Source organism: Lepisma saccharinum, chromosome 29 (genome assembly GCF_977018435.1).
Source record: "Lepisma saccharinum chromosome 29, izLepSacc3.1, whole genome shotgun sequence".
Lineage (NCBI taxonomy): Eukaryota > Metazoa > Arthropoda > Insecta > Zygentoma > Lepismatidae > Lepisma > Lepisma saccharinum.
Window position 1 is genome coordinate 42,900,206 of NC_139257.1, and position 18,474 is coordinate 42,918,679.

Sequence of the window (18,474 nt, forward strand, 5' to 3'; positions counted from 1 at the left end):
GCAAACAGCCCGGTGTCAGCGATTGTCTTTTCCGGTGAACGGGTACGCGACAGTCGCACGCTACAGTCTGTTTTTTTCGCTCTCCCTGCCTTCGCTCTCTTTCCCTTTCTGTTGACGTTGCAGACTGACGCCAGTATAATCCTCCCTCGGAAGTTGTGTTTTGTGTCGTGTCCGTGTGTTAAATATTGTGGCTTAGTATGGCACCACAAAAGTTTACATTGCAACAAAGGATTTATCTTATTGAGTGTTACTTCGGAAAGAGGAACTGTGGAGAAGTGCGATGACGTTTTGCAACGAAATTTCCTGGTGTTCCCGTTCTACATAGGACCACTATATTACACCTAGTAAAAAAGATTAGAGTAACAGGGTCAGTTCTGAATAAAAGTGGAAAGAAAAACCCACGTGTACTTACTGAGGAAAAACTCCATGAGATAGGACAAATGTTAGAACAGTCTCCTCGGAAATCTATCCACTGACTCTCACAAGAAACGGGTGTTTAAAAAACCACAGCATTTAAAGCTGCTAAAATTGTCAGCCTGCGATTTTTTTTATGGGGAAATCTAAAAAATAAGGTATACAAAGACAATCCGCACACCATCCGTGAGTTAAAAGAGAGTATTGTACGAGAAATCGGGAGAATTACAGTAGACGAACTTGCACTTGTAAATCCCAATTTCCTTCGGAGATGCCAGGAATGTGTTGCAGCAGAGGGACATCATTTTCAACACCTTCTGTAGTCACGGTTAGTACACAAAATGAAAACTGTAATTTTAATAGTCGACTGTCGCTGACCCCGTTCACCGGGAAAGACAAGTGCTGACGCCGGGCCACTTGCCGCCGAGTCTCGTAGCGAATTTCAGGGAATGCTCTGTAGCATAATGTAATAATTTGTGTCCCACTCGAAGGTAGCCCCGGAAAATGTTGGTTGAAACGAAAAGGTACAAGAAAAAATAAAACAAAACAATTACATGGCATATCTGTATGTATCAGAAATGAAGTTGTCATTGCCCAACCGTCTCTGTTCGTGTTGCCAACTTCCTTCCTCCACGGCTACGGAGCTCAATGTTGCGGCCTCTACTTTCTTTTTCATGGACTAACTCACGTTTTGTACAAATTTCAACAAAATCCTTGCAATATTTACAACAGGAAATGGATATTACCGGGGCTTCCTTTGAGTGAGACACCTGGTATAACATTTCATCAGTTTTAAAAAGGGGTTGTGGAAGAAAATTAAGACATTTCAGTGCTAGAAGTATGTATCTCCGAAGTTTCAAATTCTTGCTCATAGAGGCACCACTATGTATGTGCTCCAACAGCTAAACATAGTACTAAGTTATTTAAATGTGCCTTTTTGTCAAAATTGTGGAATGGAGTTATGCCACTTTTGCTCCGAATTCATCACATTACCTTGTACCTCATCATTAAGGAACGGATTTTAAGATGCAGCACCTTTCCAAAAATATAGCTGTTTTCATACCGATCATTTGAGATATGTATTTTAGGACATGAAATCAAGTAAAATGAACACACTTTGTTGCACCTTTTCGTGAGATTAGCATATTTATACCCCTTTTACCCCCTCTTTCATGCTTCATCACCTTTTCCTTCCTTCATGTTTTATTAAAAAAAATTGGACAGAAAAATGAATGATTTTCACTCTTCTTGAGCAGCTACATAAAACCCTATAGTCTCATCTTGTAGAGCAGAACAAGAGCTATAAAATGGTATAATATAATCATTGCAGCCCAAATAGTTCCCAAGATAATGTAGCAAAACCCGCGAGAGAAAGCCCAAACTTCAACAAAACCTATTCGGCAGATCCACAGTTCTCCACGCAGTCTGCGTGCATTATATACAGAAGCAGGGTGGCGACTCACTGGGAATTCCAGGAATTATGCGTGAATTATTGGCTCTGGGAATTATGCGTGAATTTTTCTCTGTAGACGTGAAAAATTTAATTTTTTATTAATCCAAATCCCATTGAATTTCTACATATTTATAAATTCCTGAGGTAAGTTTTTCACAGTTTAGCCTTTATTTTTATAGAGGAAAGAAAAGAAAGCTGCTTTGAGAATAAAATTCTCTCAATGTGTTTACTTAGATTATGCTGCGAAAGACACTAATCTGACAGGCGGAAGATTACTGGAAGATATTAAGATATCTTGAAGTTGATTAGGTAAATTTTGAGTTTGAAATTGACCTGGGAAGATAACCCCCTCTCTTGCTTCCCTATTTTCTCTCTCCCATCCAAACCATCTCTTCTGTGCCTGATTTATCCTGTCCTGGAGCTTCACCACGTGGTGTGGCGCGGCATGGGGCGAGGGAATAAGTTTGAGGAGTGAAAGAGGAGAGAGAAGGCATGGTGGCTGGAGGGGAGAGGTATTGGCAGCGGGCGAGAGAAGCTGAGCTCCCAGCTCCTTCCCCTTTCACGTCTTTTTCGCTTCCTTTGTGTTCCTAGAAGAAACAAAATGACAACTTGGGAGAAGAAGAAGAGGAGGCAAAGAGTCTGAACTCTCTCTCTTCTCTCTTCTCTCTCTCTCTCTCTCTCTCTCTCTCTCTCTCTGGTTCTTCTTCCTCCCCTTCTTTCAAATCCCTGAATTTTCCACCCTTTCACCGGCGAGAGAGGAGGGAAGAGAGCAGTGAGAGGGGGAAGGGAGAGAGATAAAATGGAGGGAAAAGAAGAAGGGGAAGGAAAAAGGAGAAGAGGAAAGGAAATATGCTATGATGACCCCGGTGAATGAAACTTCACCCTCCTGCTTCTTCTTCCATTCTCCAACTCCCCCTTCGTAGATTAGTGTCTCCCATACTTTAATTGAATTAAATTAGAATTTTTGAAAAGACTTGAATATACATGTGTGTGTGTGTATGTTTGGGGGGTGGTGAGAGGCGGTAATGCGTAAGGGTTGAAAATAGAGAGAACATCATGCTTGTAGCCTTGAATTTTTAGAAAGTTCACCTTGAAAACCGGGAATTATACTTGAATTGTATTATGGTTCTACGGAAGCCACCTTGAGAAGGTGCAGAAAAAGATAGCATCGAATAATGAAACTCTTGTTTCTCCTCAAATGCACAAATCTTCACCTTTTAAAGTTTAAAGAGCATTGAATAAAGGCATTTTAGCAGCACCCTTTTGAAAACATTTACATAACCTTTTTTTTTCCCTTTCCCAACCATCATTTTACACCTTAAAATTCTTTCCATACACATCATATTACCTTTGAAAATGAAACACACTGTGTTTATCTGCATACAGGAACAGATCTCTTTATCTATAATAAACACATGTTTAGGCTACAGAAGTGGAAAGTGGCAGTGATGTTTTGAAAAACGATTAAAACAGACACCAAAAAGTGTACATTTAATTGTATGCCATCCCTTCCCTCCCTCAGTTATGACGAGAATCAAATTATTATTCACTTATTACTGACGACATACTTCAACATGCAGCTATAAGAACATGCATCTCCGAACACTATCTGAGTCACAGTGGGTCCAAAAATCACATGCCATTACTGTGTCAGCTGGGCATGCAGTGGCGTGCCCAGGATTTTCGAAAGGGAGGGGTTACGTACACTATTTTTCGTAGTCATCCCTCATTTTACCATCTTTTCCTACATTTGACTTTCTTTTTTTAAGAATACTAGGCTAAAGGGGGGGGGGTTATAACCCCCACCAACCCCCCCTTGGGCACGCCACTGTGGGCATGAAAGGTTTAAATATCAGTATTTGTCCTGATGTTAGCATTCTGAAAATCAATTTTAAATATAGCATTTGTTTGAGCAACATAAATATTGTTTTTTTTTATTGATTTGAACTGGAAGTCAACAAGTGATGAAACAGTTAATATTAAAGCGAATTTTTTCTTGATGCTTTTGTATTTTTAGATTGTGATGTAAAATCTCCGTCTGCTGTCGATTATTCCGATATTAACGAACTTGCCGACGATGAGATTGATTCAAGTAGAGACCTCTCAGATTCAATGCGAATGGAAGATGGTAAGCATTGCCAATTTTTCATTAATTTTAAAATGCATGTACAGTAATTTGCGCTTAAGGTAAAAGTGACATATGTACAGAAATAGTTTAGAGGTAATGTATGATTCGTAGGATATGTTACGACGTAGTGTAAAATACTTGTACCCCACATGCCTAACAGAGGGTTAAAATGTTTATATACATTTTATCACAATGTTCATTTCTCCTCACAATCATACTGCTAAAATATTGAAAATTGTGCATAATTTCCAGAATTGTGTTACACAGCATTTTTGAGAATTCTGCAAGATCCTCATAAAGTATCGGCAGTAGCTCGCCATAATTAAATCCATAGGAAATACATGATAGATTTGATAATATTATATTTACAATAAATGGTGCCAGGGACTCATTACTTAATTTTGTGTTTTGTGAAAATCAATGTACCGAGCTTTCAATACAGAGAATTCTAGATTATCTCAGAGCAAGAAATATAGAAGCAACATGCATTTCAAGTGAGAAAACGCTACATAGCGTTGTTTATCTGCTCTTTTTTGTAAAGTCTTACAAGCATTAAGCGCAATGGTTAGCGCTAATGCTGTATTACTAGAGGCATGCATATTTTGTTTTAGACGAAAACACAAAATATGAAATAACACATTGTAATGTTAATTTTTCATGTTTCTGAAAGGTGTGAGGTGCATTTTCCTACCCTGTTCTGTCACGAAATGATGTGGAAATGAACTGCAAATGCGAAATAGACTCTTAAACACGAAAATTACAGTTTATATACCGACGCGACACTTTCTGAGGTATCCTGTGAATTATGCAATTCACGGAAAATTGATTAATTTTGCTGTACATATTTTAGAAGCAAAAATGAACCCCTTTATACACGAATAAACTTAATATTCTGGTAATGATTTAATGTGCTATTAGAAGAGATATGTTTATTTTGTGTAATAGTGCAGTTTTTAAATCAAAATTGGGATTATATTCACATTTTTTAAAACCAAAATATCATTTTATATACCACTTTTCACTGCAATAACACCGAAATTTTATTTTATGTACCACTTTTGAACCCGAAAATGACTGTTTTTGTACCGAAATTTTGCTTTTTTATTTACCAAAAATATGTACCTCTATGTATTACCCATAGAAGGCCTTGCAGCTAGAATTAACAGATCAGATTTCAGCAAACATGGATATTTGTGCACTGTAATTGCAGGGACGGAATATGATGCAGATGACGAGGGAGGAGGTTTATCACAGAGGTCAGACAAACTGCTTATGCCTCCGCCCCCTACACCTCAGACAACAGGGAAGGATGAATCAGCAGACAGGGGGACTGATTCAAGTGCTGAACCAAAGAAGAAAAAACTAGAAACCCCGTTAGCAGCCATGTTACCCTCAAAGTATGCAAATGTCGATGTCACTGAACTGTTTCCAGACTTCCGTTATGATAAGGTTGGTTTGTGTTCTGTTTTTATCATGCTTATTATTATTATTTTGCTTCTCACTTAATTGTTAAACAAATACAATATTGGCACCCAATACTCATTCAAACTGGCAATTTGATATTATGGTAAAATAAATTATCGAATTTCCATCTATTTCTGCAGCTTAGTAAATTCAGTGCTAAGTTAATATTTATGTGATTAATCCTTTCCGGATGAGTGACGGGCATAGCCCATCGTTCAGTTTCTGTCCTATAATATGGGTGACGGGTTGTGTTTAATTTTTTTATATATATTCTTGAGAATAGCATTGAATAATTTAAGTGCACGTTGTGGAGATATTTAAAGTCTGCTCGGCCATAAAACGGGCTTCAGGAAACTCAGACTTTCCGCCTCCAGTTCAAGGGAGGAAAAAGCAGTGTTGCTACCGATTGCTACATGCCTGATTTTTGTCCAGTTGTACATGACACCTCTTCCTGTCAACATGCCCACTTGGCTCGCATTTCAGGGGAGGCAGGGAATCAGAGACCCATTTGCTTGTTACGTGGCACAATAATGATCCTGCACCACGGCAACTGGACAAAATCGATTCAGCAGTTCAAGTGACCTTCCCTTGCTTTCGACAGAAAACATAAAAATAGAATTTCAAAGTCCATTCTTTGGCCGGAACCCCTGCAGCAAGGAATCCACTTTAAATTTCACAGTTATTGATGTCAATATACGAGGGTCATCCAGAAAATAAACACCGTTTGGTTATACAAAATGAAAAACACCAGATTTATTGGGAAAAAAGAACAATTCTGTTACATACCTGAAGCTTCCTTCCCTTCTCTACATAATCACCTCCTACATTTAAACATTTGTCGTATCTGGGCATGAGCTTCAGAGTTCCCATATTATACTCTTCTGCCGCCAGTTCATTAAGCCAGGTGGTCACTGCATTCTCCAACTCTTCATCACTTCCAAAATGTTTACCGCCCAGAAACTCTTTCAGCTTAGGGAAAAGGTGGAAATCGCTAGAAGCAAGATCCAGAGTATAGGGTGGATGATCAAAACTTTTTCAGCCGAATTGATCCAGCAATTCTTGAGTTGCACCAGCAGTGCGAGGGCGGGCATTCTTGTGCAGAAGCACAATTCCTCCAGAAAGCATTCCTCGCCTCCTGTTTTGGATGGCTCGCCGTAGTTTTCTTAGTCTCTCACAATAACGATTTGCAACGATCATAGTGCCTTTTGGCGGAAATGCGCGAGCGGTCTTTTGTTTGAATGCAGTGACCACCTGGCTTAATGAACTGGCGGCAGAAGAGTATAACATGGGAATTCTGAAGCTTGTGCCCAGATACGACAAATGTTTAAATGTAGGAGGTGATTATGTATAGAAGTGAAGGAAGCTTCAGGTATGTAACAGAATTGTTTTTTTTTCCAATAAATATGGTGTTTTTCATTTTGTATAACCAAAAGGTCTTTATTTTCTGGATGACCCTATGTTCTCAGTAACATTTATTTAATGTAATAAAAAACATGTAAAGTTAAAAATGGGTAAATCCACTTTTTGCATATTGCAACATGAGATGAAGATGCCAACCTCTGTGCCAGAGTGCTTAGCACAGCATGCTACGATATGAGGGGTCCCAGGTTCAAATACCAGCCTGGGCAGGGCTGTTTTTTATTGAGTGTCTCTTAATCAGATTCATCTTCATTGTTGCAATTAGCCAAAAGTTACAGAAAAGTGTTTGTGTTGTAAGACCATTTTATGCACAGAGAGGCTAATCGGGACTGGACCTACTGTTTAAAGTGGGATCTGAACCACTATGTGCCTCCACCAGACAGAAAAGAAGAGAACAATGTATGTGCTCGAAATGTTGGATGCTAACGCTGATTTAACCTACTGGTAACTCAAGAATACTTGTTCGAATCACTTCTCAAGAAAAGCTACAACTCCAGAAACATATGTTTTTTTCCCATGATTCAGCCAGAATATGATGTAAAGCAAAAGTATGATTTATTTGACAAATAAAACCAACATCATGTTCACAAAAGCTAGAAATGTGTTTAAATTGACTTACACTTGCAAAAACAGGGCAGGATAAAAATTTGAAACCATAATAAATCCTTACCCTTGCCATTAGAGTGGCATCCTGATTTTACGTTCCTATATTGTACATTTTCCCGCTTTACATATTCAATCTTCATGATCCCAAAAGATTAGAAACATTATAAAATTTGCTCCCATTGGAAATTTTCCCGTATTTTAATTTTTTTTTTACCTTGTTCCTGCGAAAAACATACAATCGAAGTTACGATGTATTATATTGTAATTTCAGTCATATTGAATATTGAATAATGTAGACAAAAAAAAATGTATACATGTTATACAACTATGTGTACATGGGACTTAATACAAAGACCATTGTTTTTTCTTAGTTTTCTGTGCCAAAATTAACTATTGTGTTGTTTTTTTGGCACACAGGTACTTCGTTTCTCTAGATTATTTGGTCCTGGGAAACCCAGCAGCTTGCCACAGATCTGGAGAAGTGTGAGGAAGAGAAGACGAAAGAAGAGGCAGCAGGAACACTCGGATTCTGGATCAGAACAGGACACTCCTCATGACAAACGAGGGTGGACTTTCAACTATGCACCTATACCTAATCGTGACAGGTGTAAATCGGATGATGAGGTGCGTTGGTTCATCTGCTATATTTTCTTTTCTCTCTCTCTCTCTGTCTCTCTCCTTCTCTCTCTCTTTCTCTCTCTATCTCTCTCTTTCTCTCTCTATCTCTCTCCTTCTCTCTGTCTCTCTCTCTCCTTCTCTCTCTCTCTCTCTCTCTCTCTCTAACTCCTTCTCTCTCTCTCTCCTACTCCTTCTCTCTCTCTCTCCTTCTCTCTATCTCTCTCTTTATCTCTATGTGTCTCTATCTCTCTCCTTCTCTCTCTCTCTCTCTCCTTCTCTCTGTCTCTCTCTCCTTCTCTCTGTCTCTCCTTCTCTCTATATCTCTCTCCTCTCTCTCTCTCTCTCTCTCTCTCTCTCTCTCTCTCTCTCTCTCTCTCTCTCTCCTTCTCCTTCTCTTTCTCTCTCTCTCTTTTCTTTTTCATATTGTTACATAAAAATTAAGATTAGTTACAGATCTTGATCTGTTGCGTTATTGTTATTATATGTGTTGCATTGCCACATTCCCCCATGTTATCTGGTTTACCGCCAGTAAAATAACTTTTTCCATGAACAGGGTTATTCATAATTAGTTACCTAAATCTAAAATTAACTAACTCCATTTGTATAATATGCTCACATAATATATTTACTGCATTACAATCTACAAAACCAAGTTTCATATAAATGTTTGAAATGGCTTCTGTCGATGTAGACTTTATCAGACTTTGCACGTAAGTCCCGCTCGCAGCCTCCACAAGATGATCTGCTACCTTAAGGTGCTCCTAGACCAAATATGTTCCTAGTGATATATGTAAGTGAAAAATATATATCTGAAAGGGCTTGTAAATATTAAATAAGAAGGAAATAGGACATGTTCACCAGGCAGTATGGATGGTACAGATTTATCGATACTCTATCGGTACCTAATGGTTTATTGGTAAAATTACCGATTATTTAACCAATCCAACATATCTTATAATTTAGTGCAAAATTCTGCCAATTTTTATGAATAATCTCCATGCCCTACTTTTTGAAAAAGTAAATGTCTAACTAGGCAGCTTCTTTTGCACTGCAGTCACCTGGAAACAAACATTTATTAAGGAGGTCAATGAAGGCTCTTCAAGGACCATTTGGAATATTATATCGGATCGGTAGTTTATCGGTATCGGCCAAAATTTCATATTGACTCATCCTACCAGATGGTATAAATTTGCAGAACATTTCATCTTTCAATTTTTTTATTTATCCTGCCTCGAAACAGACTGCTCGCATGATTTGATAAGTGTATACGCCCCGCGACAGGTTAAGTTTGCTGCAGGTTTTATGTATCAATCCACTCGAGAACGGTCCTCAGCATCCCAGTGCCAGTCTCGCCCTAACCCCCGAGCTGTTCATATCACAGACAGTGACAATATCCACAGTATTGCAGCGGAACTACGAGGGATGATCGGAAAAAAAAGGTTACAAAGCATATAACTTTTGTTTTATTCACAGTAACGTAACGAAAATGTATGTGTAAATTAATAACATGTTTGTCTTGTTGCGGGTTTCAGGATTTCGGATTCTGACAATGTATACCCGAGAAGCGGACATTTAAAATGGTGACTCGTCTAGAAAATTGGTCAAGAGTAGAAGTGAGGGCAGTGGTGCGGTTCCTGTGGGCCAAAAACACTACACCTGCTGACATTCATAGGCAGATTGTGGAGGTGTATGGGGAAGGGGCAATTTCAAGGCAACATGTAGCGAAGTGGTGTCGTGCCTTCAAATAAGGACGGACCAGTATTGTTAATGACAACCCTGGACACAGCGGTAGGCCCAGTACCTCAACCACTGACATGAACTGTGCTCTTGTGGATGAGTGTATTCGTGAGGACAGAAGAACAACATTACGCTCACTATCAGCTGAGCTGAGACTACCATTTGGTTGGCTGGCCACCATTATCTGACATGTGATGATGTCAAAAGAGCTGCCTCACGGTGGCTACGAGAACTTGACGCGGATTCTGTGCAACCGGTATGGAAAACCTCATCTACCGTTGTGACAAGTGCTTGAATAGAAAAGGTGATTACATCGAGGACTGGTGTTGAGTGTGTTCATCAGGTGTGTTCATCTTCCAGCTATGTCTAACACATACGCCATAATAGGCTTTGTAACCTTTTTTTTCGATCATCCCTCGTATATTCTGCATGCACATTTGGGTCTATATATGCGAAAAGTTGCTGCAAAGTTAACCTGTCGCGGGGTTTAGTGTTGTTTTCTTCTTTCTTGGATGAGAATTCCAGGTATTGGATATGTGTTAGGAAACACCAATGAGGGTATTAACATTGTGATTGTTTATTAGCTTTTTAAAATTTTATTCTTCTTTTTGTGTGTGTTCATTAGGAAAAGTTGCTGTGCCCTGTGCAAGCACGGTCACATCATGGAAAACATGAAAATAGTGACCTAACCGACATGGGACCCAAAGTAGCTGACTGGCGGTTTGGTCCTGCTCAAGTATGGTACGACATGCTGGAGGTGCCAGAGACTGGAGACGGCTTCAATTACGGTTTTAAGTTGAAGGAAGAGGTACGTTGTTGTGTTACAAGTAGAACATGTTTACTCTGACATGTGAAACAGTTGAAGTAACTTCTTGAAATAAGGGGTTAACCCCAGAAAAATACCTGTATGGGCTATTGTCCCGGTGCCTTAAATTAATTAAACGTCAGATACGCGACAATGTTTACTGAATTCCACTGTTTATCTTTGTTCTTTATCCTTGATTATTCAGTGTCCAGAATAGTCATTGGTGTACATAGAAAAGTGTTAGTATATTATGGTACTGTGTTAGGTGTACAATTTTTAATCTTAAGATCTTAAAGTTAGAGAGAACAGGTTAGTTAAAGAAAAGTTAATACTAATGTAGAGTGTATAAAATGGGATAAAAAGATTATTAGATTAGTGTTGACAAATTTGACAAAGTTACTAATTGGGAGTGGTAATAAGTTTAAAAGCCTCAATTAGTTGTTAATTTTTAACTGTTAAAAGTTCTTTAACACCGGGGCTCGAAAAATCCCGGTCGACATGGCGACTAAAAATTTCAGCCTAGCGACTGTGATCTTATGCTGTAATATGTACGAAATTTTGATGATTCTAAGTTCAAATTGCAGTACAGCGTAAGTTAGCAAATGTTTTTTTTTTTAAAAAATCAACTTTGTGAACATTTCCAAAGAGTCAGTAATAATTTCTTACTCTTTGCCCCCCAACACCCCATTTCCTGTTTTCTCGAATGATTTAGCGATGTTGTAAATACCGTGATGCTCAGTTTCTTATACAGAGTGTTTCAAAAGTTGCACAATCCAAACTTTGAAAATGTATATCATGAAAACAGTAAGAGATTTTTACATTGGGTTTTCTGGACTATAAAGTCTCATCCATTGAGATATTTTTCAATGCTTAAAATTATCAGTTTTCTCCATACAGAAAATTTAGATAAATTAATAACTGGCAGAATGCAGCGTTAAAATTTTTCCAGAAATGCACTTTTGAATGAGAAACACGTAAGAAATTATCTAAGGGTCATAATTAGATGTCTAATGCCATGTCGATCTGTCATTTGCGACCAATATTGGTCATGTGCAACATTTTGATGGATTTATTATTGGCGATTTTATCGGTTGAGTGAAAAAGCGCCATTTTTGGGACATACATGGCAATGCTAGCAGGTCGAAATATTGTCAACAGACACACGCCACATGTGCCTAAGTATTGGCAGCAGGTCGAAATATTGTCAACAGACGCATGCCACATGTGCCTAAGTATTGGCTATACATTTACGTGAAAATCATAAACCAAGATTTTGTGCCGAAATTTTGCTCTTGAGAGAATCCTAGTCTGCCTCTGGTTACACTGAATTCTCTTCGCTCACTTCCGACCCTACTATGCATGTTCTTTTAATTGATTCAGCATGGTGTATTCTTTGGAGCAGCACGTGTTCATTGCTGAATAGTATTTTACTACTCATTCTTACACTCATGTGCAAGAGGTTTTCGAAGAAAAATCCCCTGCTTCTGCTGTACCTCACAAAGCAACTGTTTTACAACCAGGCAAACACCAACAAATGATCCCACAAATTGTTAAGAGTTGGTATTATTATTGAAGAGTAGGCACACACAGGAGATGTACTACGTAGAAATTTTCAACGAAAAATGCAGCCTCGACCAGGACTCGAACCTGGGTCTCTGGCATACCTTACGACTTCTCTAGCTTCTGAGCAGGCCTGCCTCACGTGATTTCTCACTGTCACTGTTTTACCTGTGTGGAATCGACTCTGCCAGTGCTACCGCAACGGGATCTGTTGCCTTTGAAACACAGTAGACTTCGACATTGCCTGGTTCCTCCCAGCGTAGCGATGTTAATGCATTTTTCACTGAAAATTTCTACGTAGTACATTTCCTGTGTGTACGTGATCTTCAATAATTAACATCTGGAGTGGCCGCGGTGGCTCAGTCGGTAACGTGTCTGACTACCATGCTAAAGGTCCCGGGTTCGATCCCCGGCCGGTTCAAATCAGGGAACTTTTCTAACGATGGAAGCGGCCCCGGCGCCCACCCAGCGTTGAATAACATGGGTACCTGGGGGAAACCCTGGGGGGTAAAGGCGGTCAGGGGCGTGATGCTGATCACATCACCCCCACTCACGACCGGATCAAGAAAGTGTGGGGCGTTACCCCCACACCCCCTATACGCCTTCATGGCGTGGTGCTAAACACAGGGAAACACTTTACTTTTACTTTTTTTTTTATTTCTATGTTGGTATATATTGTTGAAAATCAATTCTCAGATGTTTTCAGCAAATTAACAATATTTTTTAAAATAATTTAATTGCTTTTATTTGGATACATGCTAACATAAATTTATTAACCCAGTGATAGCGTACATGATTAGTTTAGTGCAGAAAACCTGGTGTAAATACCTCTTACGGTTTTCATGATATACATTTTCATAGTTTGGGTTGTGCGACTTTTGAAACACTCTGTAGTATGCACAATTGAGGGATCTAGTGAGAGAGGGAGCTATGCCACAAATCTTGAAAATTTTATTTTTTTGCCATTTTCAGTCTTCTCCTACCATCCGTCATCTATCATGTGAACTACAACCATGTGGCTTAGCTCCCGCTTGTTCTGCAGCAGATTTTCTGAGTTCTTGAATACGTCCTCATCAGCTATGCCACTTACTGATGGTATCTGCAATAGGAGTGGCAGAGGTTGTATTGCAGTAACCGGTGCTAGATTTAATATCAGCCCTGAAGTTAAAAGAGCTCATGGCAATAATGCCTTATATTCCTCCAGTTTTTCATGGTGTTTATCAAAAACTAAAATCCACAGAAAAAATGGACAGTGAAGATCCTCCAGAAGACATATGAAGCTGTCTTTATGTAGATCATATGTAACCCTGTGAACATGATTTACACTCAGGCAAAAGTATTTGAGCCTTGTTCAAAGTATTTGATGTGCTAGATTGATTTTTCCACATGGGTATACTACAACAATATACCATACACGTTCATAATAAATGGTATTTATATTGAAATTCATATTTTTCCTTTTGAATAATTTACCTAACAATATGTTCAGAAAAAAAAAATTACCCTTTGTTATACAAATTATGAGAACGCAATGCTTTAGAAAACTCAATTTATTTCCATTTCTTGTCAAAGTGGCATAGCTCCCTCTCTCACTAGACCCCTCAATTGCTACTAGGTAGTTTCCTGGCGCCTGATTTTCAGAGCTGGCGGCTAGCTTTGTAGAATATTTTTCGAGCACTATTCATCACCATGAATTTGCAAAGGTCTAGTGTGAATTTTGGAGATTAGTAAATACGAGACAAATAAAAGGAAAAATAAAGGAATCGCAGGAGGAGAGGTGGGTATTGGAGGACATCAGTACGAGGAGCTCCTGGAGGCGAGAAAACGGAGATTACAAAATTAGTGTAAAACAGTAATTTGCAAGACTAAGATCTAGGTTTTCTACAGCCAGTTTTAAACCTTGGTAGAGCCAGCCACAAAATAAAATTGCATGTGAAGCATTTATTTTTTAAAGTTCACCATTTTAAGAATAACAGCTTCATGACAATTGATAAAATGCTTTGAACGGGTCGTGCCACTATGGAAGAAACAGCTGTACAATTGATTATTTGAATGTTAATGTATTAAAAATTGTTTATCAAGAAGAAGTAGTAGTCATATGTATTTCTAAGGAAAAAAGCAATACCTGCAGTGAGAGGAGAAAAATACAGGGCACCCAGTCATCATGGCACCTGAATTTTCAAATTCAAATCTTATTTTTTTTAATACTTTGAGTTTGCTTAGTTTCCATTACCTGTTTTTAAAAAAATAACTTGTGTTTTCTAATGTTTGTATATTTTCTGTATCATTAAATCAATAATAAACATGCCATTATAGATTTTTGCAGTGTTGCTAGCCGAATTTTAAAATCTGCATCGACATGGTAGGGTTGGCCATATATTAGAATGTATTGTATAGTTAGTCATGCTGTCAACAGTTGAGCCTTCTTTAAGAAGGGCACTTCGGCACAATAATTAATTACTTTTAATCCAATCTTGCATTAATTAATACATGAGATGTTTCAAAGTCACATTTCATGGCTTTCTTAGACCATATTTGAAAAATAAATAAATACCGTATTTACTCAAGTATAATGCGCACTTTTTTCCAAAATTTTTGCTCCCAAGAACTGTGGTGCGTATTATGCACTGAATAATTCAGACAGCCAACATGAAACCGTACAGGGTCGTTCCATGATTTTGGGACACTTGCATTGATTTTTCGTGTTTACAGAACCCTATCATGTTATATATCGTGGTAAAGCTTGAATCCTGCAGTTTCTGAATATGGAAACAGTATTCCATACAAGATAACGACACTAATGTGAAGTGTGGTTGAAATAAGTTCATCAAAAAATAAAGAAACATTCTGATTTTTGTGGTACTTTGGATGAAAGAAAACATAAGGAAAAGATAATAAAAATTAAAATGTCTTACTGGCCAAATAATATGACATACATGGAGTGTGTAAATTCCTTAATGGAAGAAATCTTGTGCTGCTAACTGTTATTTGGAAGGTCCTGAATGTGCCTCGTATAAATGTTACATTAGTCACGGAAAGAAAAAGTATATATTTTGAAAGAGAAGGAATGAGCAGTTTAATAGGTATGACGTCATTCACTCTTGATCACCATAGCAACAGATTTACAAACTACAACTAAGAAAGCCATTTCTTGAAACTGGATTGTACTGTGCATTATATATGAGATATACTTTTTTGTCACTTTTACCCATCCAAAACCAGATTGCGCATTATACACGCACGCCCACTATACATGCATAAATACGGTATATAAGTGTTGCCCAAATGAAGCTAAGACTTTTGTCGTAGCGTCGTACCTTAACTACGCAGAGCTTTGTGTTTGCTCTGGTAGGTGGCATTGTATGTAAGAAAGCATAGATTGTATGCATACCTGGTATGGTCTGACTTCGCAGTATGTTGTTTACATGTGCAGAAGCACATTCACAACATGGATTCGTCCAAGTGGGCCCAGCGAGCAGTTATTCAATTTTTGAAGGCAGAAGGTGTTCCCTGATCTGCTGCAGCGTTTCCGCTGGGACGTCCTTGACAATCCTCCCTACAGCCCCGATCTATCACCCTCCGACTACCACATCTTCGGGCCACTAAAGAAACATCTGAAGGCTGCCGGTTCGCCAACGATGCTGAGGTCTGTGATGCCTTTGAAGATTGGTTCCGCAGTCAACCACGGACGTTCTTTTCTCAGGGTATCCATACCCTTGTGACGCGCTGGGACACTTGCTTGAACAGGGGTGTAAGGGGTGATCTTCCCTGTAGTACACCCAAATGTCAACCTCACTTCCACGTTAGTACACCCTGGACTGAAGACTAACGAGGCTCTGGCGACTGGCCCCATGGCCAGTATAATTTTGTTTGTATTGTCCTGTTGTCCTTATGTGTGCTGAGTGCCCGTTTACAGCCTCAGCTTTTAACAAAAGTCAGAACATTTTAACATTTTTAATTATGCAACGTTAGAGTTGTTCTTTGAAATGATAAGGGGCTGGCCCCCGTATAATTTGACGGGAGCAAAATAGCCTAAGTGCTGACGCTCCCACAATTTTAAACTCAAATTCAAATTCAAACTTGCTTGAACAGACAAGGTGACTATGTGTAGAGGATATGTCACCCATGGGTCACTTTTAGTTCCTGTATGTTCATATATTCCAACCAATAAATCATTACAGAGAAAAACAAGTGTCTCACTTTCATTTGGGCAACCCTTATATTTTAAAGTACCGGCTCCTGGGAAAAAGGGGCTGGTGCCTGAATTATTTTTAATTTTGCCTACCCCTGCCTGGAGTGAAAATCAGAAATTTATTTCTCGATTAATATTTATATTTGCTCTCAAAGATAAAATAGTATTGAGCTAGCTCTTGTACAAGCATAGAAAGTTAAGTTTCAGGAAACTGCATTCTTGTTTCATCAGATCTAAGTGTGTGAAATCATTATTATTGTTATCATTATTTTTGTATTTTTAGAAGGAAGAAGAGAAACTAGAAATTAAACAAGAGAAGGAGGACTACATGGACCTAGAACATTACCCGGATGAAGCTTTTCTGATGGTCACTCAGCTCCATTGGGAGGATGAAGTTGTTTGGAATGGCGAGGATTTCAAGCATAAGGTATACAGTCTTGTGCTGATCCTACATTTAATTCCGTATCATAATTTATAATTCATTTATTATTCATAATAATAAAAATATTTCACTTCATTTTTTTTTCGGAAGAAATCCGTCATAATACACGGTCAGTGTTTCGATTAATAAATAATCACATGGTTCCTTTGTGCTGTCTAGTATGTTTGTGTAGTAGTTGTGCTGTCTAGTATGTTTGTTTTGCGTAGTAGTAATTTGTTTGTGTTTGTCTTGTGTAGTAGTTGTGATGTGTTTGTGTTTATATTGTGTTATAGTTGTGATGTGTTTGTGTATGTCTTGTGTAGTAGTTGTGCTCTCTAATGTGTTTGTGTTTGTCTTCTGTAGTAGTTCCTCCATTCATATTGGGGGTTAGGCGTAGAGCTGACAACTCTGCACTGTAAAAAGCCATGTCAAGAATCAGCAATATAAAAAGGCCATGGATGTTCCCAAGGTAAAATATTCCGGAGGTAAAATAGTCCCCCGTTCGGATCTCCGGGTGGGGACTACTTTGGGAGGTCCCTGGACTAAGGATAAGATCTACGTTAGGAATAAGGATATTAAATTAGGCACCTGGAATGTTCTGAGCCTTTACCGGCCTGGGGCATTTCAGTGTACAGTTAATGAGATAGTGAAGTATAAATTAGATGTAGTAGCTGTCCAGGAAGTTAGGTGGCCAGGAGAAGGGAATTGTAAAACTAAAAATTATACTTTTTTCTATGGTGGTACTGAAAATCATAATTTTGGAACAGGCTTTTTCATAAATAATAGAATTATCTCGGCTCTTAAAACAGTAGAATTTATTAATGATAGGATATCATATGCAGTTTTACAGGGTAGGTGGTGTAAAATTATTTTAATAAACATACATGCACCAACGGAAGATAAAGATGATAATACTAAAGATGATTTTTATACAGAGTTAGAACAGGTCTTTGATAAATTTTCTCAGTATGATATGAAAATTCTGTTAGGTGACTGTAATGCACAGATTGGCAAAGAAGAGACATTTAAACCCACGATTGGTAAAGAAAGTCTTCATGAATTAAGTAATGATAATGGTATAAGATTGATTACTTTTGCAACCTCAAAGAATTTAATTGTGAAAAGTACCACTTTTAAACATAAAGATATCCATAAATATACCTGGTGTTCTCCAGATGGTAAAACTCATAATCAGATAGATCATATTCTCATTGATAAGAGAAGGCATACTAGTATAATTGACGTTCGTACACATAGAGGTGCTGACTGTGCCAGTGACCATTATTTAGTAATTGCTAAATTAAGAGAAAGACTCTCAGTGATAAATCATAAGCAACAAAATCTAAAAGTTCTAAAATTTGATACAGGAAAGTTTACTGATGAAAGAATTAAGAAAGATTACCAAATTAAACTGTCAAATAGATTTGATGTTTTGCAGGATTTAAATGATGATGAAAATATAAATGAAACAGACGTAAATAAGAATTGGGAGCACATACGTAATGCAATAGAATCAGCAGCTAAAGAAAGTATAGGATACCATAAACCGAGAAAAAGTAAGCCATGGTTTGATAATGAATGTCATAATCTAATAGAAATAAGAAATCAGGCTAGACTTAGGTGGTTAAATAACTCTGATGATACAAATCTAAACAAT

The 18,474-nt window shown here is 38.1% G+C and overlaps 1 protein-coding gene across 2 annotated transcripts in view; it reads left to right on the forward strand.

The window, feature by feature from the left end:
• The window catches only part of Taf1 (TATA-box binding protein associated factor 1), a 107,373-nt gene that overhangs the window by 6,119 nt on the left and 82,780 nt on the right, over window positions 1–18,474 (forward strand). For both annotated transcript variants that reach the window (XM_083114837.1, XM_083114838.1), the window contains exons 3-7: window positions 3,885–3,995; window positions 5,206–5,444; window positions 7,902–8,108; window positions 10,465–10,647; window positions 16,680–16,823. In XM_083114837.1, the coding sequence (XP_082970963.1) occupies window positions 3,885–3,995; window positions 5,206–5,444; window positions 7,902–8,108; window positions 10,465–10,647; window positions 16,680–16,823 (884 nt within the window). The remainder of the gene's footprint in view (window positions 1–3,884; window positions 3,996–5,205; window positions 5,445–7,901; window positions 8,109–10,464; window positions 10,648–16,679; window positions 16,824–18,474) is intronic.